The 24,896-nt window shown below is 41.4% G+C and overlaps 1 protein-coding gene across 3 annotated transcripts; it reads right to left on the minus strand.

Annotated features, from left to right (window-relative positions):
* Positions 1–1,282: 1,282 nt before the first annotated feature.
* Positions 1,283–24,891, minus strand: LOC308065591 (C-type lectin domain family 2 member B-like). 3 transcript variants are annotated; one of them, XM_080391671.1, is made up of 11 exons: positions 24,523–24,891; positions 24,115–24,204; positions 23,232–23,386; positions 21,569–21,672; positions 21,135–21,208; positions 17,262–20,655; positions 13,888–14,083; positions 11,632–11,728; positions 6,243–6,323; positions 3,119–3,262; positions 1,283–2,312 (listed from the first exon to the last, which is right to left on the minus strand). In XM_080391671.1, exons 1-6 carry the CDS (start codon positions 24,743–24,745, stop codon positions 20,612–20,614), a joined length of 690 nt encoding a protein of 229 aa, XP_080247797.1. In that variant the 5' UTR covers positions 24,746–24,891; the 3' UTR covers positions 1,283–2,312; positions 3,119–3,262; positions 6,243–6,323; positions 11,632–11,728; positions 13,888–14,083; positions 17,262–20,611. The 3 variants fall into 3 exon arrangements, with proteins under 3 accessions (XP_080247797.1, XP_080247796.1, XP_080247795.1); XM_080391670.1 differs by lacking the exon at positions 21,135–21,208 and having other exon boundaries at positions 13,888–14,039; XM_080391669.1 differs by lacking the exon at positions 21,135–21,208.
* Between the last annotated feature and the right edge of the window lie 5 nt (positions 24,892–24,896).

The raw sequence follows: 24,896 nt of genomic DNA on the forward strand, positions 1-24,896 counted from the left end.
AGGATGAGAAACTGTCACAAGCTGTCCCTGAGAGCAACCAGGCTGACTCAGCACAGAGCTGACCGGCTGGCAGCACTCTGCCAGCCAACAAGTAACCAAGTAACTAGAGCTCAGCAGGTATCTGCACGAAGCTGCTGCACACCTTCCCATTCATAGCTTTCTACCTGCCAAGAGCCATCAGCTGGGAAATATTTCCCACTTCAGAGATGCTAAATAGATTATTATAAACATTGACAAACTCCCCAAATTCGGTGAACACAATTACATTCTCTGCCTGTGGAATATGAAGCTCAAATTGAAGTTTGTTAAACTTGGTTTAAATGCTATAGTGCACTGCCAAAACCACAGGCCTGTGCCCCAAATTCTCAGTAACCACAGAAAGGACAGTCACTTCATTTTTAGTTAACAGCTTCTCATTTCAGAGTACTTTCCTTCCTCCCCCCGAGTTACCAGGCAGTATGCATGCTTCTTACCCAGTTGTCTACACAATGCAGATGGTTGCCTTTCAGATGCTAGGACCTGCCACTGAAATTCCTGGAGATCTGCCTGCAGCAACTGGAGACCTGGTTATCTGAGTGAGTCCTGTTGGGCTTATAATCAGTGATGGTTTCTAATTGGTCCTGAAATGCCTTTCTCTTTGCCGTGCTTGCATCTGTGTGTTCCTTTCAGCTCCTTGTTTTGAAATGAAGACTTTCTACTTGGTAAAGCCTGTAAGCCAGGAACTAATGAGTGCTGGTGCTACACATCCCTTTTCAGCAATCTGCTATTATTGAACGGGTTATATATGCAAACCCACATCACATTAGCTCTCGAAGACTGGGCTTTTTCTTGCTTCTAAAGAAAGCTGGAGCTAATTAATTTGGACTGGCATCTTCATTTGGTTGTAGGGGTTATCTGAGAGTCTGATGTGAGAGACAGCTGTCTTAAGAATCTTGTAGCTAAAATCAGGTCAGGTTAGTGAATGACAACAACATGCAGGTCCATTTCAGGTCAAAATGTCACCTGCCACCTCTTTTTTTATTATCTCTGGTTTTGAAACATTTCTTTCTCCATGGCATTTGAATACCTGGATTTATACCAGAGCACCTGGCAAACAAAAGGATGATCTCAAGAAAAACATAACCATTTTTGTCTACTATTCATTTGGTACCGGACTCTGTGGGGCAGGGATTGTCTTCAGACAGTACTTACCAGAGCAGCATCATGCTTTGTGACAACAGCTGATACAATACATGTTATTTTTCCTTCTAGTCTGACTGACATAAGAACAAACACCAGCATGTCAAGTGCTTTACTAAATCTCTTTATTGATTTCTGGTGCATACACTATAAAAATGTGGTATATTATCAACAGCAGCAACATGGCTTAAGTACAGATATGCTTAGGTACAGGGAACAATTCTAGAAATATTTGCTATACAGACCCTTGTTACTCAGGGTCTATAAATCATTGATATCAGCCTGCTCCAAAGAAATTATAACTGATGGGAACTGAAAATAATATAAAAACAGACAGCAAAATAGTAATTACGGACAAATGCATTTGAACCTGAGGTGGCTCAGTTCTGGTGGAGGACTCTGATTTAAATGAAGCTACAGCATTTTGGGAAAAAACAAAACAAATACAAATATGACCTGAGACAGAAGAAACATATTGTATCTCTGTGAGATGCTCTTCTGGACAAGTAGAACAGAATAATTTTATTCAAGCCAATGCAGGTGATGGGGCTGAGACTTTTCTACTAAACAAGTAGTTTCTTTCACCTTCAATACTCGTTTCATACAAATCCCACTGAAGGCTGTCAGAAGAAAAATCACATCCAACCATGGGCTTCAAAAAAAGTTCAGTGCAACCTTTCACATTCTCTGTTTTACCCACAATTTTTTGCACTTGCACATATGGAATCTAAAAGCTTACCTATGCTGCAAATTATTGCAAAATCAAGTCAGGTGTGAATTAAAAGTAATGTCTCAAACTGAGCCACCTGGTGATGTGTTGTCTGGACAAGATCCAGTTCCAACTTTTGATGCAGCAGCTTAAGCCCATGCCTTGGTGCATACACTGATATAATTGCATGGTTGCTGGTATTATAGGATTAAGCAAATTCCAAATAAAAGTAATAAAATATGTTTTGTCCACATATGGAGAGGTTAAAGGTTTAATGGAGATCCTGAAAGACAGAACTGAAGGGTGGTCAGACTGATGGTATCTTTTCTTTCATAAAAGTTTCTTCAGAAAAAAATAATGCAAAAGTGAATAAGCATTATGTCTTGTTTTGTTGAAGAAGCAGAGCCTTCCTGTGCTGAGTTATCTGGAAATAGAAGAGATAAAAGCTAACAGGAGTATCTCACTGAAGTTCAACCTGCTGTGAGTGTCCTATGAGTAAAGAGAAGGCTCCCATATGCCATGAGGACCATGGCAAGATGTGATGTGCTGCAGGATGGAGGCATGGTCATGCAGATATGATTAGGGAACCACTTAGTGATAGGGGCACTGTTTCTGGCACAGGATGGGACATGGTGTCTTTAGCAGGGTCAGTGACAGCTTCCAGGGAGAGCAACCTGGAAGAGTGATTAAACACAATCTGTAGCTCTACAAGAAGCATTGGGTGTGGATGGGAAGATTTTCTCTGGAGGTTCCTAGTCCAAATCGGACAACTCTTTTGGTTTCCTTTAAATCCTAGACTGAACACCACAGGTGGCCTGTCTCCTGTCACTTCACCAGGTCACTGTCAATCCTGGCCTGGATAGTGGTTATGGGAATCACCTCTAGCTGTACCCAGCCATGTCCTTGTTCCATGTCATGGCAGGCTTGTGGTGTTATTTCACTCCACAGATGGGAGACATTTTCTTGGAATAAAAGCAGCAGAACCAATATCTGCTCTGGCAGATGGTTCTGCCAAAGCTGCTGTATGCTCCATTAAGCCAAACATGCTCCATTAAGTGCAGCATGCATTGGCGGCAGGGAGCTGGATATTATCTCTTGTGACTGTGAACTGCTGACTGGTTGAATTTGTGATGGCGACTTTAGCATTTGCTTTGGGATGCCTCCTTGCAGGTCCTCTGATAAATGCAAATGTATTGTACAAAAACACAAACACAGCTAAAAATGGCTTACCCTGTAAATCAGCACGACAGCAGGGTCTCCCTCAGACGTATTGACATTTCGTCGCCAAGATGATGACAGTGATAAGCAGAATCAGTGCAGTGAAGTACAGGGTGGCAGCAATGTAACACCAGTGCGGGTTCTGCAAGCAGGTCACTGCCAAAGGGACAAGGGATAGGGGTCTCACCACAGGCAGAAACAAGTCAACTTTTGTTCCAAGTAACAAGAATATGCAAAATCATTGTAGCTAGGCCTTCAGCAGGAATCTGTTAACACTGTGTGCTGCATTTGGAACCAAAAGCTTTTTGAAGTTTTTTCAGCTAAATGTACCTGTAGAAGCTACATCTTGTTTTGGAAATTCTTTTCTTAACTAAAACCCAAATGCCTGAAAACTGGAAAGCTGTGGGTCCTAGAATTTTAGTTATTAAGTGGAAAAAAAATGTATAGATTTATATTTGTATATAGGTTTATATGTGTATAAACCTGTATCTATGTATGTTTTCATATAAAATCACATTTTCAGGGTCAGAAGAGCCCTTTCCCTGACCAGTCCTAGTTTTTATCATCATAGCTGTTGAGAAGATGCCTGAAAATGTGACCTCTCAGCTCCTATGGCAGTGCACAACTTTTACCAACACTGCTGTGTCAACACTCTGCCATGCAGTTTGCCTGCGGTGCCCGCACAGTGCTGCCAGTGCTTCTTGCTCTGGAATATACCCTACTTTTCCCTTGGAGAAATGGCTTGCAATCGTCATGCTATCATGGGTTATTTTTCTGAGGTTACACAACTGAAGACCCCTAAGGTAATCTTGAAGTTCACATTCAGGCTTTAAAAAAAGGTTTTGTATGTTTATATGCTAGAGTAGACACTCTTTTTTCCAGATTATCATCCTTTTTAAGCATAACAAAGAAACATGGTTAATTAGTTGTTAAATCCCTGCCTCCATCATTTTCTGCTACAACTGTAATCCTGTCTAGGATCATTGTGTTCTTTTGATCCCCTATTTCTTAATACTTTCCAGGCTGATCTGTATGGTAAACACCACCACACATACCCCAGCTAAACCAGAATTAGAAAAAGTGCCAACTTCTGTGTTTTTAAAGAGGTTTCAGTGAAAAATGTGAAGGGAAAGAACTCACCTAGAGCATTTATCCGTATGTATAGCGTATATAGATTTTGATATTCCTTGAACAAAATTCTGAAAATCTGGACATATGGACAGTGTAGGAGAATCAGAGAAAGGAATGGAGCAAGTGAGGACTGGGGTATAAAAAGGCAGCCAACAAACAGGTAGACAAATGGTGATATATCAAAACTGCATTACTGACAATACTTTTCATGATCTGGTCCAATCCCAGTTTCACTGGCATAAAGTCAGAGGGTATTTAAATGAAGCCAGTAAATTGGTTTTACCTTTTCAATAGCAGGACCAAGATCTCCACTTAGCCTTTTGTCTGTCTGACTGCCACTTTTAATCAGAAGGACTGTCTGAAGCTTTCAGTTTCTTTTTCCTTGTGGTGGTAAAGCCAAAGTAACCCACCAGTGGAAACATTTGTTCTCACTAGCATTTTCTGCAACTAGCATTCTTTCTATAAATATCTTAATTCTTATGTTAAATATATGTATATATAAAAATATCTTAGTTCTTATGTATCACATGAATGCAACATTTGCTTTCCTTCTCTTCTCACACAGGAAAGTTAAAACTCATATCCAATATATTATTTCACTTTGCAGAACAAAATTTACTTTCAGGGTTGGTTACACAGTTTGAGAAAACAGTTTAATGTTTCTTGAAATTTTCACTTAAGAAAAGATAGACACCATTTATCTGAACTTGTCAAAAAGCTATTCAAAATGTAATCTTTACTTTCTAGCTATCGCTTTCTAAAAGTAACTTAGTTTCTGTGCCTGAAATGCTATTGCTGACTATTGTCATTCATTCACCCTAAATGCATTTAGAAATGAAAAACAATACATGGAAATTGTTGCTAAAAAGAATGGAAGAGTTTGCAAGTGCCTCCACTGCAAAATGAATTTTAACCACGTTCTGAGCATCCCTCTGGAGTGGGCAGCAGGGAGAAATGTACTGAAATCACCCGCAGCAAAGACAGAACGTGATACTTTCTCATACCCTGGAAAAGTGTGCTATTTGGCTGCTGAACAGTGGGAAGTTGCTGTGTTTTGTGTAGGTCTAACTCACTAGAGGCACGGAATGGCAGTTTGTCCTGCTACCAGCTTGTCCTGGTCCTCCAATGGACCACACTGCCTGCATGGTTCATTTTCTTCTGTGATCCTTCTGGGATGAACTATCTGGTCCCTTCTCAGAAGCAAGCTGGTTGTATTTCAGAGAATCATTCCTTTCCCATGGTGCAGATATGGACAGTGCCAAATTTTACTTCCTCGGCCTAGAACTGATCTCCAGGTGCAGCCCCAGTGGACATTCCCATGATCTATGTGAGACCCCCTGCTGTGTTCCCAGAAGCATATTGCAATGTTTCCTGTGCCATACTTTAAAAAACAAAAGGCGCTCTGGAAACATGCAACACAGCCTTTAAATTCAAGCATTTCTGAACCAGAACTCCACAACCAAACGAGTCTCATGGGTCCCAAAGGAGGTAAGCGGCCAGGGTTACTCTGTACAGAAGCAGCTGGTTTGCTCCAGCGTAGCTTGCTCTGGGGAGGGTGGACACAAATGCTGTGTCCACACCAGTGGGCCCTGGGGCCACCCTTTATCCCAGGTGCAAGCTGTACTGGTAGCACAAACACATGCCAAAGGCTCACTAGACTGAGCCCCAGAGGCAGGGACACCGACACTGAATCCTCAGAGGCTTAACTGAGGCTGAGACACAAGGAGTTCAGCCTAATGCAGAGCTGGGGGCCTGTGACTTTACCTGCTGACCTTAAAAACACCATCACCAGCAGCCTTCAGGCACCCCCAGGGAAAACCAGCACCAGGGAAAGATTTTGAAGGTCTTTTAATTTGCTTAGATCATATCAACATCTCTTTGGGCACCTAGTTCTAAGCAACTCTTCCACAATAGAAGATAAAATATAATAGGAAAATGCAAAGTATCCTGCACTATTGCATACTTTTAAGTAGGTAAGTAGTACTTACAGTAGGTAAGATACTACCTGTATGTGTAGTCTTGGGTGTGCTGTCAGGTCTGTCAGATTGCCGTTTCACCTTCAGCTCTGTGTATATGGTTGGATCACCTGTAAATACAAAAAGTGCTATAATTAGAGAACCTGCCCAAGGCCGGCCCTTGCCATTCTTATCGGGTCCAGTACCCTGCAGCATCAGACTGTCTCAGAAAATGGGAAGAGCAACAACATGCAAGAGAGGTTGTTTTCATTTTTGGTTTTCTGATAAGACCTGCATGTCGCTGAATGCATGTGCCAAAAAGAAATTACTATAAGAGTTCATGTAAATAATTGTCCTGCTGTGCAGTGTTCCAAATAAATATAAAAAATGTTAGGCAGTTATTCAATTTTAGAAAATTTGGAAAAAAACTCTCTAGGATTTTTTTGGTAGGTTATCACACAGTGAACTATTTTATTATTAATTCTATTTTCTTCTTATTATTCCATATCTTCTACACACATGTATACAGTCTGTCAATCTTTAAGCAGAAGTTGATCAATGGCAACTTTTTTTGGCTAAATTAATTTATTTCTATTTACTTCTCAATAATTTTTTCCTCCTAGTGAATTCAGATCTTGTACATGGGTACAAAGCATGCCCGTTTTCTGCTGTTTCTTCTTTCACAAAGAGGAGCACAGTCCCTATCGGAACAAAGCTATGCATGAGCATAAAGCAGAGACAAGCTATTTTTCAGTCACTTATGAATTAAACATAATTTTTAACAACTCAGAGTAAATCACCAAAAGTAAAACATTACACAAAATGCAAACATACTATTTTAATTTCATCCACAGATTTTTCTTCCTCAAGTTCATTCTTCCAAGTATTTAAATGAAGTTTTAATTAATGGTTGGTAAGCACCACTACACACAGCACAGATTTTCAGTACAAATGATGAAATTAACTTTCTCTACAGAAAGGGGAAAGGGAAGCATGTCTGTAGTTAATTCTCAACCAGAATAATTGGAAAGCAGGTTTTTGGGTGTTCACCCCGCCGTTAGTCACAGGAGACAGAGACCTGGGGAGAGAACACTGAACTGAAGACAAGATTTATTTGAATCTATATTATCGCCTTGCTAATTTATGGCCATTTTCAGTTGCCAGCAGATTAGGTGCTTTCCTCTCTTACATCAGTGCCCTGGACACATGCTTTCCATGACTAAGAATCATTTGCAACTGAAGCTTTCCATATTCAATGCAGAGCTGGCACAACCACTCAAACTGCAGCAGCGTTCATCTCCACTGAGTCCAGGCACCCACTCCTCTGGGCTCAGAAAACCCCATATCACAAACCAAGGCAATGGAGCAGGTCTTTCTCTCACTGTGAACATTTACACTGTTTGTTGTAATGAGGTCTAGAAACCACAGGGAACAACTGATCTTACTCCAGTCATTGCTTTCTTGTCTGTTTCTTCCAAGTGTTACTGATTGTGCTCCTTCCTGACTTTTTTCCCCATTTATCAGCTGTTCATCAGGATAAAGATCTTCCTAGGCCATCCTTGTTCTCAGATACCTGTTTTTAGGTTTTATTTTGCAAAAAAGGCTCCACTATCCTTACACTTGATCTGACTGCCTTTACACACATCAGGAAGAAATCTTCATCAGATGCTTCTGCCTCAGAACATGCACCTGTTCCCTCTGAAAACTACTTGCCTTCCAAGTGCAAAAGGATTGCCTCTTGCTATGCATGGAGCCCGTGGCAAGCACACCAGTACCTTCTATAGCACTGTCTCACATTAGGCTTTCAAATGTGACATGGAAGAGACCGTGGGCTGCTGGAGGTCTCTCCGTTCCATCTCTGGTGGTCAGTGAGCAGAAAACTCTCACATGCCCTGGTAGCCACCAGCATGGTTATGACAGTCATAGTTGCAACCATTAATAAAATAGTTTTCATTGCTTGTTACAAGGTTTTTACAACTAATGGAGAGCGTAAAAAATGTTGCCAAGGTGGGAATCCCCAAAGGTGTGGGATTGCCTGGCAAACTGCATGCTCCCTGCCTTCCCCGCCTCAATGGAGAAGAAATCCCAGTCTGCTGGACTATCAGGAGTCCTTGATCACCATAATGCAGCCTGGGCTGGGAAAGGAATTGGCAACAGGGTATTTAATAGCAACCATTCATTTTCCCAAGAAAGTGGGTGGTTTGCTAAGATTGCCTTGCTTTAACACCAAGAGCTAAGTACTGCTCCCCTTATCTTTGGAGGCCTTGTCTGCACTTGTCTGTTATTATGCATGGATGCTTACACTGGCCATCTGCATGACAGAAGAGATCTGTTTTGCTATCACTGTAAAAGCAGCATGTATTTTGGCTGTTTAGTTCAGTGGCTAGAGGTAAAGCTCAAGGAAGGCAAAGATGATGTTCAGGTACCTGACCTCTATTATGCAGTTGAGCTGCATGACTTAGGCAATGCTTTCGAATTCATACACTTAAAGAAAGGTACACTCAGAAAACATCTCACTACCCAAAGGGTGTCTACAGGACTGCGGGCCAAATCATCAGTATTGTACAATCAGAAAAGCTCAGGGGAAGAAGTATTAGTAGGAAGATAACTGCAGGTTTAGTGAGATGGTGAACTACTCTATGACGCAGTTAATCCTCCATCTTGTAATATTAAATTCATAAATGAACTGTCAGAGAAGGAGGGAGAGGGAAAGTGAGTGATGGGACATACCTGACTGACCCCAACAGTTTTCAGTAGGTGTGGCAGCAGAAGGAAGAAAAGAAGAAGTATTTTTAGATCATCTGTAACACACCGCCTTGTAGGTTGCCTGCTTTGCATGTTTTGCCTCATTTCCCAGGAGCTACTTACAGTAAACTTGCTCACTGATAGTGTATGAAATAGGGTGGGTTTTTTCTTAGGAGAGAAACCAGTTTTTTCTCTGAAGTGCCATGGGGAAGACAAGTAAATGCAAACTTCAGCAGTGCAAAATGTAGGACAAGTCCAGCAATGTGGAGATTAAAAGCTCTATCCACCACATGCAAAAACTCAAGGAAGCAGAAGGGGCCGAAGGGAGAGGAGAAGTGGGGTACAGACGAGCCAGGGGACAGGCATAGTGGCCATGGGGAAGCAGACCAAACTTAGAGCTGTGCAATCAGATTAGACAGCACAAACGTTGTGTCTGTAGCTCAAATAAATGCTTAGAGGCAGGGCAGTATGAAACAGCTTTCCTTTGCTAGCCTAGGCTATTCCTGTCTCACAGGAACAACTTTAGCCTTTCCAAATCTTGCTGTATCAATGATCTAATGGAAAACATGCATGGAGCAACAGCAACTGCTTGCTCTGAGCTTTTTCAGGCAGGTGGGTGATAGTCAACTGCTCTGAACTCACTGTAGCGTGGCAAATACCAAGCTTTTGCCTGAAGAAAAGCAATCTTCTAAGGGTGCCAGAGCTGCTGAGATCTGCCTTAGACTTACAAAAAACGTCAAATCTAAACCATTTTTAGAACCAAGCATTATTAAATGCCTGTCGTGTTGAATGCAGCATCTTTCTCATGCAGCAGCCAGAGTCAGGGCAGTTAACAGCATTTGGCAGATGAGGACTACCGTTTCCTGCACTCCAGCTCTTAACTATGAAAGCAATGGAGCACATACAGCAATCAAAGATAGAGATTATAAGAATATATAGCACAAATTTATATATATAAGAACACGAAAAAAATTATATAGATAGGTGGCTTTTTCACTAAATCTCATTAGGACACACTGACACTATTAACAGGTGGCAAATTCAAGACTGATTTAAAGTATTTCTTCATGATAAATATTGCAATTGGTCTGTAGAACTCATTGTTTTAGGATGTTGTTAATAAAGCATTTATTAGGACACCAAAAGAGATGCAGGATTTACAGAAGTGACAAGAATATGAGAACTGCAACTGAAGAGACTTTTCAAAAAGATTATTGAAAGGGTGAACACTATGCTGTCATACTCCAAAGCATGTGAAAAATATTTTCCCTGAAATTTGATTACTTAATTAGCCTCATAATTGGCCATGAACATTTTTTAGATACTCTCTTTCCAAGCACCTCATACTGGCAATTTCAGCAGTATGTTACTGGGTTAGAGGGCTCTCGGGATAACTTACAACAGCAATTTCTAAGCATAACTCACTGAAGTGTATTAAAAGCTGTGTGAAAGCATTTAAAATTCTAAAATACAACTGGAAATTTAAAGGATAGTCTCAGGTGAGGAAAGAAAAAAAATCAGATGGAACAGACTTCTATGCTCTCAAAGTTTGAAACATTTTGTACAGATGGTTGTACTGGCCACATGTGTGCATCTCCAATAAATACTTATGGGGTAGTTCTACGCTGGGGTACCAAAGATTGTCCTGGCAATACAGCTCTTCTACTGTGACCTGATCACACAATCTAAGGGGTGAACTGAGTTAATACATGAAAGACAAAGACATCATATCTATACAGATGTTTTTAGCAGTGTCCCAAGGAGCGAATCTACAAAACTTACTTTTATAGAATAAAGTTGCTTTGCTAGCATATTCAGGACACATTTTTCTTTCATACTCTGACCTCTCAACATTATGATTTAAAATAAATTTTCCATGCTTAATTGTCTAATGAATAACACAGATCTGTCTTTCGATCAGAACCTAAAAAATAAAACTTGATACTTTTGTTTTAAAAACATGCATTACTTCCTACTTACAGCCATTAATGGCTATTTTTTGTGCTTTATTTCTTGAAAACAAATTTTTAAAGTGATGCAGTTTTATAGTTGAAGACACCAGTGCATCGTACACAAATTGTAGGACTAACACTTCTCAAAATTATAAAAACCTGTAATGGTGCTTTACTTGTATTTTTCTCAACATAGAAGTTTTAGAAGAGAAAGAATGAGAGAGAAAGAAAAAGAAAGCAAGAAAAGAGAAAGAGAGCAAGAGAGAAAGAAAAGATAAACAGACCTGTGATTTTACAATTTAAAAAAACTTCTGGTGTCTAAGAAAATGAATGAAAATAAAATATAAAATTTAAATGTACTGTGGGAGAGAGAAGTCCATTCAGTGTCATCAGTGCTGTACCTGCCAATGAGTTTCCAGTAATATTTATTAATACTCTCGATGTCTGATCATTAATGTGTTTCAGAAACAGCACATCTCAGCCGTATTACTGAAATCCAGAATGAGATTTTACAGGCAGTTCTTTACTTTTGCTAGAATTCAATATTCCTTCTATTAATAAACATAAATTTGCCAAGCAAATAGATATATAATGAACAGAGGTGGATATTAATAGTTATAAAAATGCTTTGAACATGACTTCACCTTCTTATGATTACTTCAATTTAAGAAAGAATGGAAGTTTTCAGAACGTGTTACTGAGCAAAGGAAAGGTAAGTAATATTAAAATGACCATTTTTTACCTGTATCTGAAGTTTGAGAAGTGAAATGCACTCTTTCCTTGGCTGATACCTCTGCATAAACAACCTCACTTGCCATTTTGAAAAGATGCTCTCAGATCTGCAATCAAAATGGACTCATTGAAGAAGGAGTACCCCATACTACATCCTCTCTGGCCTCCCGCCTCCCGTCGTACCACATTAAATCAAAAGGGTTGTTTAGATGTCTGTAAAACGGAAGGAAACTAGATACTTTTTTTTGAGTTTTGAAATGTAAATTCTCACCTTGTAGCTTTCCATAAACACTTCTGAATTCTTAGCCCCTTCTGGAGGTGTATGTTCTTTTAGAAATTGTATAGCTGCGATTTTTATCAACTTTCTCATGAACTGTGACCTTCAGCCCACACATAATTTTCATTTGGAACCCAAGCTGGTAACATGCTGCGTATGTACATATCCACCTCAAACCAACTGGACATTAAAAAGTATTTCAACAGAAAACTAGATTGCTTTGGTTTGTGATTATCAGATCACTTCCTCTTAAACTTCATTAATTCATAGTTGAAACCAGAAAGCAATGGTGAGGGGAGGAACAGACGAAACATCTGGCAGTGCTGAAACACCTGACTTCAAGACTTTTGAGAGATTTTTTCTGTATTATTTATTATTTTTAATTTATTTCACACTGAATAAAATTAATTTTTAAAGTTAGATTTGAAACAAAATGTTGCTATTAGGCTAACTCTTTCTTCTTCAGATTTTCCTAGACAGAAATTTTTAATTTTTTGTTGTTGTTGTTTAATGGTACCTCAAAATGATGCCAAAACTTTGAATTCTTATCCCAAAGGAATTTCTGCTCTTCAACCAGCTCTAGACCACACCCTAATCCTTATATCCCAGAGGCTTTATTAAACTCAGAATTAAACAGTCTGACCTGTTACTGCTCTGCGTGTTGGTCATCAAATATTCTTATTAAAGGTAGACAACATGGTTCATTTTTTTCCATATAGTAGGGGTGTTACTTCAAGATGAAGTCAATGAAGTCATTATGGTGGTGATTCAAGAAGTACAATATTTTGCCCTCTTGGGACCAGCCATGGAGAAGGGATGAACACCACTTTGGCTTTTTCAGCTTAAATCATTAAACTTTCAAGAATGGGCTGCCACAATCCTAACTGAAAGGCTCTGTATAATGCCCTCTTCTTCCAGGGAAAGGTTTGAGTTGAGGCTTGGTGTTCTTTTGGTGTCTTAGCTGCTAAGGCCAAGCTCTTTATGCAGCCTGGCAAACCATATAATTTGAACAGAAAAGAGGAAAAGTTAAGGCAAAGCATACTGATCTTTTTCTTCTACTGCAGTGACTTGGAGTATGTATAAACTACTCACCCATACCGAAATACTTGCTGAAAACTGTCAAACTCAAACCAGAAAAACAACGATAACTATAGAGATGATTTCCCAGAAAGAGAGAAAGCAAGAAAGAAAAAAAGACAGAAAAGCAGCCATTTCAGAAAAAAAAAAGAAGGAACTGAACATCCCTACATGAGATGTACGTATGTTATGGGGCCAGCATAACAACAGCACTGGGACATAATGAAACTACTTTTTGTTTGAAGGATCTTTAGGAAACTGTTGTACATGTGCCTTAGTAGATATATATGCATTTAATATATGTGTAAATATTCCTGTTTAATGCCATGGTAACACAGAGTACCTTTTTGACATCTTTATTAATAGTGGTGGAGAAGGAGCCCTCACCCCCAGGCCAAGCCTCCAGCTGCCTGCTGGCACTGTAGGCATGCCTTCACCATCCAAGCACAACCACTCCGGAGACAGCAGTGTGTATGCACGCTGTATCTTGGTGTAACTGCAGCCCACAAGCAACTCCGGCACTACCAACTCACCCGTGCCATGCACAAACACCGCTGTGCCACCATGCTCCTTATCGGGGTGCTACGAGACCCCAAGCTCTGCTCAGCGCTCACAGCAAATACGTGACCTCTGCTATGTAATAGCCTAGCACTGTTGCAACATGGGATTCACGCAATAGGATGATCGCAGGTGAGTTTGCGTTTGACATTGTGCCATCCTTGAGCAGTCTGTAGGGAATGGAAGAATTTGCTTGCTAAGGGCATTTTTAGCAGCTCTGACCCATCATGAGCAGCCTAGTTCATATTAATGATTCAGGACAATCTTCCCCCGTAGAGAGGAGGTTTCTGGAAAGGGAGACAAGCACCAGCAGCATTATTTTTCAGTTTCATTGACCTGCATTATTTTACATACCTGGGAAAACAAGTGGTGGAGCGGTCACACTCAAAGCACCTAGCCTGGAGCCAGGTCCTTCAGCAGCAGCTCAGGACAGGACATACCTCCCTCTGGTGCCTCCTTCACCTAGTCTGTCCTGTTGGGAGACATCCAGGGCCAACTCCTCTGACCTTTCATGAGAAGATAATACTGTGTAGGTACTGATTTCTCTCTACTAATTGGGAAGTAAAAGTAAGTGAACAGCTTAGATTTAGACACATACCCTTAGGCACCTAAACAAGTGAGCAGATCTCAGGATGAAAGCATTTCTGTCCTAAGGAACATAGAATAATAGAATGGTTTGGGTAGGAAGGGACCTTAATGATCATCTATTTCCAAGCCCTGTCGAGCCCCACCAGCCTTCCCCTCCTAGTTCCAACACCCTCCTCTTCTCTTAGCAGCCAGGTGACTATTCAGTTGAAAAAGACATTTGCTCTGTGACTTTGTAGGCAAGATATTCTGAGGCATGTTAGCTTCATCAAAATAACATGAGGAAGGGATTTATACTGGCACTTAGGCACTAAACTGTGCCCTCGGTGACAGCGATGTAAAGCTAGACTAAATTTATTTATTGTAGCATCCAAGGCTTTTGAAGACACGTGGGGAAAGGAGAGGAGGCTCTGGAGGCAGAGAGGCCAGTGATGTTTGATCACTGCGTTCCATCCTGTGTACTACTAGTTGCACAGAACTGATAAAATTATTTTGTCAGTGGATTTGGGGAGAGCATTTAAGGATGTACCTGTCACTAGAAGGGTATTTCAAGGTTTGGAAGAGGTCGTTTGCCCTCCTACATTAACCCTTTGCATTTTAATAGCACAAAATAGTCACTAGATGTCTCTACTGCACCATAAAATATGTCAGACCGTATATTCCATGGAAACTGAAGAAAATTTTATATGCTTATATAGCCTTTTTTTTTTTTAAAGAAAAAGTATGAGTTGCATACAATAACTTGTCAGAGATAGCTAGAGCGTGAAGAAGAAGCCTGGGAGATAAAAAAGGAGTGAATAAGCCGGGTATTGGCTACAAATGCACAAAGCCCAGAGGACTTAGCAGTAAGTTTTTCCTAACCGAGACCAACACAGTAAAGTCTTGTGGAGATCCTGGCATATAACTGCACCCCTCTAACTGAGCTATAAGCTCAAGCAGTTTAAACCAACCCTGATGGGGTGGACAGGAGTGGCGGGGGGAAATGGGGAGTCAGTATTGTGGGCAGATGTGCAAGAGCCACTGCCTATGATTAGTGATGATGGTGGCAAAGTTGTAGGAGGGTGTTAAAGTCCAAAGTAGCTATCTCAAGATCTCTGGCTAAACTAACCATGAGGTGGTGTCGCGTGATATGACTTCAGTGGGGCACAGCAAGCAGCGTGCTGGGAAAATTCAGAGGGAAGAGACATGTAGAGCCAGGCAGCTCTCCCAGGGGCAGCAACAATCCATCCAGATCAGACTGAGCTGTTTAATTTCTTGGGTTTCTGAGTATAAGCCTGCTCTGTCCTAGGACCTAAAGCTCTGCTATAACTCATAATTAAAGTAAATCCCCTGGCTTAGGCTAAAAGAAACAGCTTTCCCCTATCCCCGCCCCTCCCCCCCCCCCCCCCCCCCCCCAAACAGGTAACATCAGGATGTTCCTGCTGTGGGGCAGAGTAGGAACTGGATAATCTATGGAAAAACTTTCTTAACCTTTACATAGTTTTTAAGATTTTTTTTTCCTATGGTTTTGAATCTTTGCCATGGAGAATAAATTCCTATCATTTACATCCAAAACAAGTACATAGCTTATGTATATAAATCTCTATGGGTATAAGCCACAGTATGACTTTAAATTTTCAACTTTTGAGCATAAGCTGGAGAGCTGACTAGAGCTGAACAAGCAAAACAACAGCCACTGAGAAAGATTTAAAATAGTAATGTTTCCCCCCCTTTTTTTCTTTTAAGCAGTGTGTGTGAGGTGGCAGATGCAAACTTAGTATGCCTGGGAAATAAATCCTATATTTTCAGGAAGTTGCAGGCCCTGAAATCTGATAATTAGCCATAATTTCCCTTAAAAATTACATGTTTTCCTAGAAGGAGAACAGGAAAATACTTCTGTTACTGATTCTGACCAATATATCTCTTAAGAATGCATTGAAAAGTACTGGAAAGTTTTTTAGGCTGTCTGCAACTTGATTTTTGCCTCACACGCATACTCAGTGAAAAGACTAAGACCAAGTATGATGCTGTACTGCAACACATTCAGGTAAAAGTTATTGTTTTCAGTTCAGTTTTGATTTCAATAATCAGAGGCAAGAGAAGTGTTCATGCATGGACCTTTCACTCTTTACTGCCTCATCAGCTCCTGTCGATTTTTAGTAAGGATAACAACAGCCCAGGATGCCCACTCTGCTTGGGAGACTAGAGACACGGTACTGTTTCCTTCTGTAGTTATCGGGAGAAAGCTTCAGGCAAGATTTCCTGTGACAACCTTTTCAAACATCTAAAAATCTTCCTAAGTCTGAGTAGAGTACTTTGCATGTATTGCACAGTGCATATCATGAACAGCACTAATAACAAGGACGTGACACTGGGTTGAATTAATAATCAGCTGCCTTCTGCCAAAATGTGACACAGTATTTTATGCACAGTGTTTAAAAAAGCCTTGATTTTAAAGGTTTTATGATGCATTAAAAAAACTCAGAACTGTTGTGAAATCCCACTAGAAGCAGTGGTATTTCAGATAAAATTCCTAGGAAAATATGTTGATGAAATTTTGAATAGACAAACTGAAAGCTCTAATACTGCTGTGTTATTCTTGCAGGAAACATCATAGCAGTTTATTCTTATTCTTACTCTTATTCTTACTCTTATTCTTATTACATGCTGTCTTAGTTTGGATATGGGCTTAAAAAGGAATATTGTTGAATTCTGATCTGTCCCGTGCTCTGCTCACTTAAACTATCATTTGCAAGCTTGGATAACTTATTTTTGACTGTATAGTTTTGGACAAGTATTATTTGCATGTTAAGGAATTAAAAAAGATAAAATTTGTAATTCTAAAATGAATAAACCCCCCTATTGTTTCAGGGATTGCTGTCCATTTATTTCAATCAAAGCCTGAATGGCTTCAATAGCTTAGAAGAAAGCACTTAAGAATGATAGGTATTCCATAAATACCAGCAAGCAAAAGTGAAACCGCTGAGAAAGACAAGTGCTCCTACCGTTCACTCCCTTTAATTTCCTTCCTTTGCTAATGCTGGCCTAGACAGATATATTTCCTGTGATATTTAGAAAAACATGAGCAAAAGTTCCCACAGACTCCTGCTCTTCCCCTGGAGTTCAGCATTGTGCAAAACTTCCAGCTGCTGATTATTTCTTACCAGTTGGGTTTGTTTGCCTGTACCAGTCAGTTCTTTTGAATGAAAATCATCACTTTTCCATCAGTTACAGAATTAGGACAGCATGAATCCATTGGGAATTGACAACCTTCACAGCATGTCCAAGTGTGGTAAGGAAGCGCAGGGGAATCACAGGGGAATTTCATACTTTGGGAGATGGAAAATGTTATTTGGTGAATGAGGAAACTACTTCTGAAAAGACATGTAATTTAATTGTTATAACAAATCTAATTATGATTGTATTAAGTGATCACAGACAATATGTTTGATTCTCTGCAGATCCTGCAGGGAAAACTGATCTGCCTGCCAAAGAGGTTACTACACAAAAACTTTATAACCTAGAAGACCAAGAAATAATGTACCCATTGACCCCATTTAAATTTTACCAGGAAATATACATAGCAATTATATTTACCCAAGTATTATTTTCAACTTCTGTTTTTGTGGGCTGCTACTCTGACTGAAAGCTTAAAAGGAGACTCTGTTCAGCAATCCACCTGTTGGAATTGCATTACAAAATCACTGAGAAGTGACTCTGCTCCTCACCTAACTTTGTGTGGGAAGCTCACACCACCGATGCATACTGTGCAAGTTTTCCTTGACAAAAAAAGCTTAAAATGAAGGGAAGTTTATATGGGTTTTAATTTTCTTAAAGCTATTTCAACTAGCTATTAGAAATTAGCTGTAATTTAGCTGCCATGTGAGACTTTTTAATGGGAGCAGGGAAGGTGCAGTCAGTAACCTTGCTCAGCCAAGTGTCCAATCATCAAGGGCAGGTCTAAGGTCAAGCTGGGAAAGCAATGTATCAGTTGAGATGAAATTGGGTCTTGAGCCCCTGGGCTGGACCATGGGAGAAGGGGTCACCTGAAGGGTGACGCTTCAGAGTCAGTCAGGCTTATAATGAATTCACAGACTCTGTCATGGTCCTACAGGGAGTTTGTGAATTTCACTGTTAAAAAATGTTCTGTGCCCACCTACAGACAGTAATTAAACATCCGTAAGGAAGCAGGTATAATAAGCTAAACAAAGCAGTCTTGGACCACCACAAACCCAAAGCTGAGGAAGAAGCTCAACAAAAAGCAGAGACCCAAAGCATCATACCGAGTAACTATCCGAAGTATTTACTGGCATATTTACAAGGCAATTTACAGAGACCACAAAATGGACTTCTCACCATGGCTGGCACTTCATGTGACTCTTTCAACTGAACTTTCGAGCTGTGGTGGGAAGTAGGCCCCTGCCCTGGAGTTTGAATCCTGTCCACAATTCCTTACTTGCTTTCTTGGAGAATGACCATGGGAAGCAAAGATATATTGATTACTCTGTTCCAGTTTCTCCACTCGCCTATTTCTTTCCCTCCAAAGGAGTACGTCTTCTGGATAAATACCAAGTGCATTTATAGTAATACGCTTTCTTCTTCCCATTTCTTTGAAGATCAGTATGCCAGACTCTTCATCTTCCCTGTGAGCTTAACATGGTGTCCTGTTTCTGACTAGAATGTTTTCCTAGCTTAAAATGCCTTTATTCTTGTTCACACTTTTAAACCCAGTAACCACCCTTTCTAATTCACGTACTTTGGGAAGCAGGTATCTGCTGAATCTGAGAGTGACCAGGCAGGAGCCAACCACCTATCTTCCAGGTGAGCCTCTCATGCCCTCACTACCCATTTTCAGGACACCATACCAAGAATTTAAACAGATTAATCCAGGGTCCTCCCATGGACTGTTAAAACTATCCTTGCCCACACAAGTCACTCGATAAAACAGCGGTGCTGGAGTCAATAAAAGCCTTTTTTTTCCCCCCGCGCAAGCAAACAGACAAACACCACAGCACCTCACTTTAAGGTGCCCTAGAACACTTTCCATGTGACATATCATGTCTCTCCCCTTCTAAATGCAGTTGACTTCCTCAGCTCTCCCAAAATGACAGTCACATATTCAGGGAAGTTTTGGGTAGTGGCAGTCATGTTTCCAGATCAGGCCAGAGTAATAGAGAATAGTACGTGTAATCTGCTCCACTCTATATGACTTGCAAGACCAGTGCCATTTGCTAGAAGATGTAGTTATTATCTGCCTTCCTGGCTTACAAAGCTCAGGCTTATATCCTTGGATATCACATACAGTCCTTGGTTAATGGCTGGACCTGATGATCTCAAAGTTCTTTCCAACCTCAATGATTCTATGAGACCAATCACATTTGAAAACCCCATGTGTTGCGATGGAGAGCCGGGACGCTGCTTGATGCAAGCAAATGTCGATTTATCGTACACAACCACGAGTTTATATACGTTTTCAGAAGCTGCGCGCTTTAAACAGAGTGATTCCTTAAGCTAAGCATTACATACTAGGCAACCCCTGATTGGTGGTTAACTACAAACAAAGGACACTTTAAGTAAGTGTTTACAGTCATCAATTAACAGCAAGGTGTTACCTCTCCTTGGCCCATCCCTTCCTCACTCTCACTCCCCTATCCTCCCTCGGCGGGACTCATCCTGTTAATTGTTACCTGTTCCCACTCATCCTGTTAATTGTTATCGGTTCACACTCCTTGTCCTCCCAGGGTTCGTGACCTACAAGCTCGAGCACATTCCCCTCAGCTAACTGATTGCCACCTACGGTCCTGATTTCCAGGCCCCCTCCTGCACCCATGGGAAAAGAAGGGGAGGGAAGTCAAAACACCTTATGAAATTTCACACAGTTACCACAAAGACAAACTGAAAGTTCTCAAAGATTTACAGAGCTGCAGAGGACCAGATAAAACATCACTGGGTTCACTATGAACTGTGTTTTCAGTAAGACCTTCGTGTCCATCCAACAATGCTTTTAGCTGCTTTAAAAAATAAGGCTTTGCGTCATTTAAGTGATAATTAGATATAATGATTATTATCATTAATTAAGTGGAGAGTTCTCAATGAAAGTATACATTGCTGTGTTCTTCCGTAGTTTCAACAATGAAACTACTACCAAGATGCAACTTTTGTTCTTTGCCACAGCCATTGTATCTTTGTTTCCTCTCGGTACTGCCACTTCTTAACTAATTGCGTCTTTCACATGGAGTCACTATTACTCCCTGTATGCTTCTCCTGGAGAAGTTTAGGTATGATCCTTGCCACAGCACCTCTTGCCCTCATGGACCTCCTACAGCAACCAGACGTCTGTTTTCTGAAATGATGGACTTTCAATATTCTGAATTCCGACTTCTTGTAGAGAAAGGCTCTGTATTTGCACAGCCAGCTGTTCCCTGTTAAGAGTTTGTCTAGGCATTAAACAGATCAATGGTGCAAAGCGAGTCCCTGAGCGAGGAGCACCTTCTCGTAGAGATGAAGGGTGAATCTACACAGACACAGTTTCCGTCATTTGTTGTATTGACATGAAATCTAAAAAGCCAAGAGAAAAATAAAAATTAGAGCAGAACTCTGGTCTAAAAATGAGAAGACTTATTTCTTATTCTTTGTAAAACGGTGTCTTTAAGACGGTGGAGAACGAAGCACAGAACTATTTAAAATGAGCCTCACTTCTCATTGGAAGGATGAGAATTCAGGTGCACATGGAAGACATGGTGATGCTCTGATTCAGCTTCTATTAAAGTGAGCTGCATTGATCCCCACAGAGATGCACCACAGGTATTTGTACTTCACAGTCTGCAATGTGTTGTAAGTACAAAAGGCACGATTCTCCTGAGCAGGAGAGAGTGAGGATCCCTGTTGGACCCATGGCAGCAGTACTCCAGGCCAGACTGGGGCCCTGCCACCACTTCCCACCGATTTTGCTGAGTCTCTGCAAAGAGAGCCAGTCTCCGGGATACAAAGTGGGCAAAAGCAATGCCTTCTGAGACACAACCCCCCAGCCCAGTGACCTTGCAACGTGGTCCCGAGCACCTCAGTTGGTCTTAAGAAGCCCTGTCTGTGCTGGCTGAGTGTTGAATCAATCCTGCAAGACCAACAGGGCAAGGTAATTCAAACAATTTACAGTATCTAATGTTGGTAATTCTTCCTAATAAGGCAAATGTTATCCATTCCACTGCACGAAAACAAGTTACTCTAGGCACAACCTAACAGCTGCTACGCAAACACAAGAAAAAGCAGGCAATGATGCCCCTTCTCCACTTCTATGGGGACATAACTTAGTTTTATAGCATACTATTAGCATTTTTACAGCCATAGGACAGCCCTCATTTCGTAAGATATGCCGGCTTATCGACAGTAGAATAGTAACACAGAATAACTTTTTTACTTGGACAAAAAAGCTACTAACTCTCCTCCCACATAGTAAATTTGAAAGAAAACTCACAACTTTGTATCAAATGACTCTCCATTTGCCCAGAAGAATTTGCCTCCTTTCCTGTGCAGCCCAATCCAGAAGTCTGTTACACGTAGTCGGTACATTATAAAGTTCTAGACAAAATACAGAATAAAATGACATGGCTATTAGATTTTTTTATGATTATATAGCTTCTTATATAAAAACTGCATCACAGAATACACAGTGGTGGACTATTTTTTTTCACAGGTCACTGAGGTTTTACTGCTAAATTTAATGAGATGAAATACTAAAGGAATCCCTAGATCCATTACTAATAGTCAATGAGGTCCCAGCTATTTAGCTGGTAGTCATGCGGAGTGTTACTGACCATCCACCTATACCCTGCCCCACCCTGTAATTAAAAACATCCACATATGTCACCAGAAATACCATACTTACACAATAGCCAGCCAGTACAATGGTTTCACTGTATCACCATGAGAATGGCATTTCAGTACAAGGACGTATATTTAGCAGGGACACAATGCCTGATGTAGCACAGGTTGCCTTGACTCTTATGTCACCATAATTCCTTGGATGTCATGTCTCCATCAAAATCAAGTCACACATTTAAAATCCCTCAACTTCCCAATTTTCGCACTTTCACTCTTGACACTAGTTGTATTCTAAAGTGTGTGAGTTCATTCTGTTTTCCTGTTCCCTATATTTGTGACCATGTCAGTTGGGACTACCTAAACCCAAACTCCAGGGCATTCAAGGGCACATACACAATTTACTGTCTGCAGTACGAATAAAAGGAAGTCTTTCTCTATTCTTTCCTTACGATCCTATATTCGTCTCTGAAAACACATTTGCTATAGTGCTATTTTCTTTTGTTTTTCTCAGCCATAAAGAACACCCTGAATTGGTAGGACATCAGAGAAGACTTAAAGAACATAGTAAAAAAAATGGTTTGAAAACAACAAAAACCCACAGGTAGAACCTACTGCACAAAGCAGGTATTTTCAATACCGTGGGTCCCTGCATCGTATAACTACAGCCAGTCTCCGCCTTTTGTGGAAACAGAGGGATTGGCTACTTTGCACTGAACCAACAGCACATTTCTGTTCCCTAGTGGGCCACTAAACCATTTGTTATGCTAATGAAAGCACCTTTTTAAAGAAGTGTGTACTTAAAGAGTTATCCAGAAGATAAAACACATTAATGTCCACTAGTGGTCTGTAAGCTCAAAATTAGTTTAGAGCTGTATTTAGTGTGAAAATTGCTGTTGACTGTACTTTTGGGTACCTGGAGAAGGAATGAACATCAAGAGGATATGAGAGGAGAGAACAGGTGAAATTGCCTGACTTCAAATGGACACGTAAACTGCCAGTTAAATTTAAATCCTCCTTTATTAGTAATGTGGAGTCACAACTCCATTTTTATATTCTTTCAGACTTGACTTTACATTTATACATAGTTTGCCTTTTAAATTTCTGCAATACATTCTAAGGTAGCAGCAGAATTTCTCAGTGGATTTTAGTGAACAGACCACATCGCACTGAAAAAAGTCCGTAGGTTGTACCGACTGGTGGCAAAGAAGTCTGGCACACATATATATGCTGGGTTTCAAGCTATGCAAGGTAACAAGTGACGGAGTTACAGAAGCTGTTAGGGCAACAGACATAACACTGAACGCTGGACACCTTACCAACTCTTGGTGGCTGTCAATCACTGCAAGGAAAGCGCCATAGCGAGAGCAGGACTCCTGACTGGAATTCCAACTTGCTACAGCTTCTGAATGATAGTAACACTTCTTCTGGTAGTACAGCCAGTCATCAGGGCACGTCTCCAGCTGTGGACCTTCTGTTCAAACGAAGAAACGAAAAGAATGTTATTTACTCATCGTTACCTATTTAAAATATAATTGTATACAAGTTTACACATTCTAGACCTGCTTCCTCTAGCTTAAAAATATCTGTGACTTGCACTGAATTAAGCAGGAGGTGCGTGAACATAATGCAACTGAAGGATTGTGCTCAGTCTTCAGTTTTCTCCAGTGATACCCAGCTTATGTGGGTGCAGTAATCCCTGATCCCATGCTGGGCACGTGCCAGCAAACAGCCTCCAACAGGAGCAAGTGCAAAGCTCCAGCTACACTGGAGACGTCAGGGGTGGGCACAGCAGGGCAGAAGGCTGTCTTTGACAGAGTACAAACCTAGACACTAGTTATCTACCCTGAAGCAGCTAAAATGTAACCCTAAACAGGGGGCAGCTCAATATACTCAGCTCTAAAAAGAACAGGCCAGAGCCAGGTCAAGAAGCCAGTACTGCCTGCTGAACTCTGTCACGCATCAGCATTTTGCTGTGCTGCAGTACAATGAAATCCTGCTGCAAAACTGAAAAATTAAAGTCAGTTTAATGCTATCGGGAACAACTGCCCAAGAACAAGCTGTCGTGCAATTAGTTTCAATTTCCTTTTCTAGGGGGCCATAACGGACGGGAGTGGCGGCAACAATGAGTGCACAGTGACGGCGAGCAGCACTGAGTTTCTAATTCCAGGGCTTGTTTTTTATACAAATAGACGCACTCACTTAAGGTAACCCTCATGCACAGCAGAATCACAGAAACAACGATGACAGTTCCTGCAACTGTTCTCCAAAAAGAGAGCGGTACGCCTGTATCTAAAAAGCGAAAGAAGTGCACGTTAGGGAGTAAAGCACATGTAAGAAACCGAAGAGTCCGGTCAAAAAAAACACCCATGCAGAGATAGATGCACGATGTCCGTTAAGGTTACCCCGAGACCCCCGCGTACAGCTGGGCTCCAGCACTTAAAACCCCCCAGATCAGCACAGGGATGAAGCTACCGGATCCCCCAGAAGCAGCCCCCGAGGCCACCCGCCCGGAGCAAGGCAGGCGGGGGGCTCCGTGCCCAGCCCACCCATCCCGCCCCGCTCCTCCCGGCCACGCTCGCAGCCGCCGTCCCGTCGCGCCCGGCTCACCCGGCCGGTCCTGCCGCCGGGGAGCTGCCGCTGTCCCGAGCGGCTGTTCCTTCCGTATCGCCGCCGCCAGCCCCGCCGAGCTGCAGGCCGCGGGGGAGCCGTCGCCAGGCGGCAACCGGGGCAGCAGCGGGTCGGAGGCGCCGCAGCCGCCGCAGCGCATCGCTGCGCCAGTAGGGCCGAGCGGCGCCTCTCGCCGGGGGATGAAAGAATCCGTCACCAACATCCGAGCGAGCGGAGGGTATCGTTATTCGGCAGCGCTGGGTGCATGGGGGATCGCTTCACCAAAGTCTTGCAAACCGAGGGGTCTTTTCAGTCCCTGCTTTACTCATAGCTATCCGTTATTTGTCCGGGAAATCGTTTACATATTCGTTACA

This window comes from Falco punctatus (genome assembly GCF_963210335.1).
Source record: "Falco punctatus genome assembly, chromosome: 6".
Classification (NCBI taxonomy): Eukaryota; Metazoa; Chordata; class Aves; order Falconiformes; family Falconidae; genus Falco; species Falco punctatus.

What these genes read in the sequence shown, in the direction of transcription:
- LOC308065591 (XM_080391670.1), bottom strand. Translation starts at nt 24,745, where the DNA reads ATGTTGGTGACGGATTCTTTCATCCCCCGGCGAGAGGCGCCGCTCGGC. An exon ending in GTGCATGAGGGTTACCTTAA is followed by an intron (nt 23,387 to 24,114) that starts GTGAGTGCGTCT and finishes TCGTTTGAACAG; the next exon opens with AAGGTCCACAGCTGGAGACG. An exon ending in GAGTCATTTGATACAAAGTT is followed by an intron (nt 20,656 to 21,568) that starts GTGAGTTTTCTT and finishes TTGGCTTTTTAG; the next exon opens with ATTTCATGTCAATACAACAA.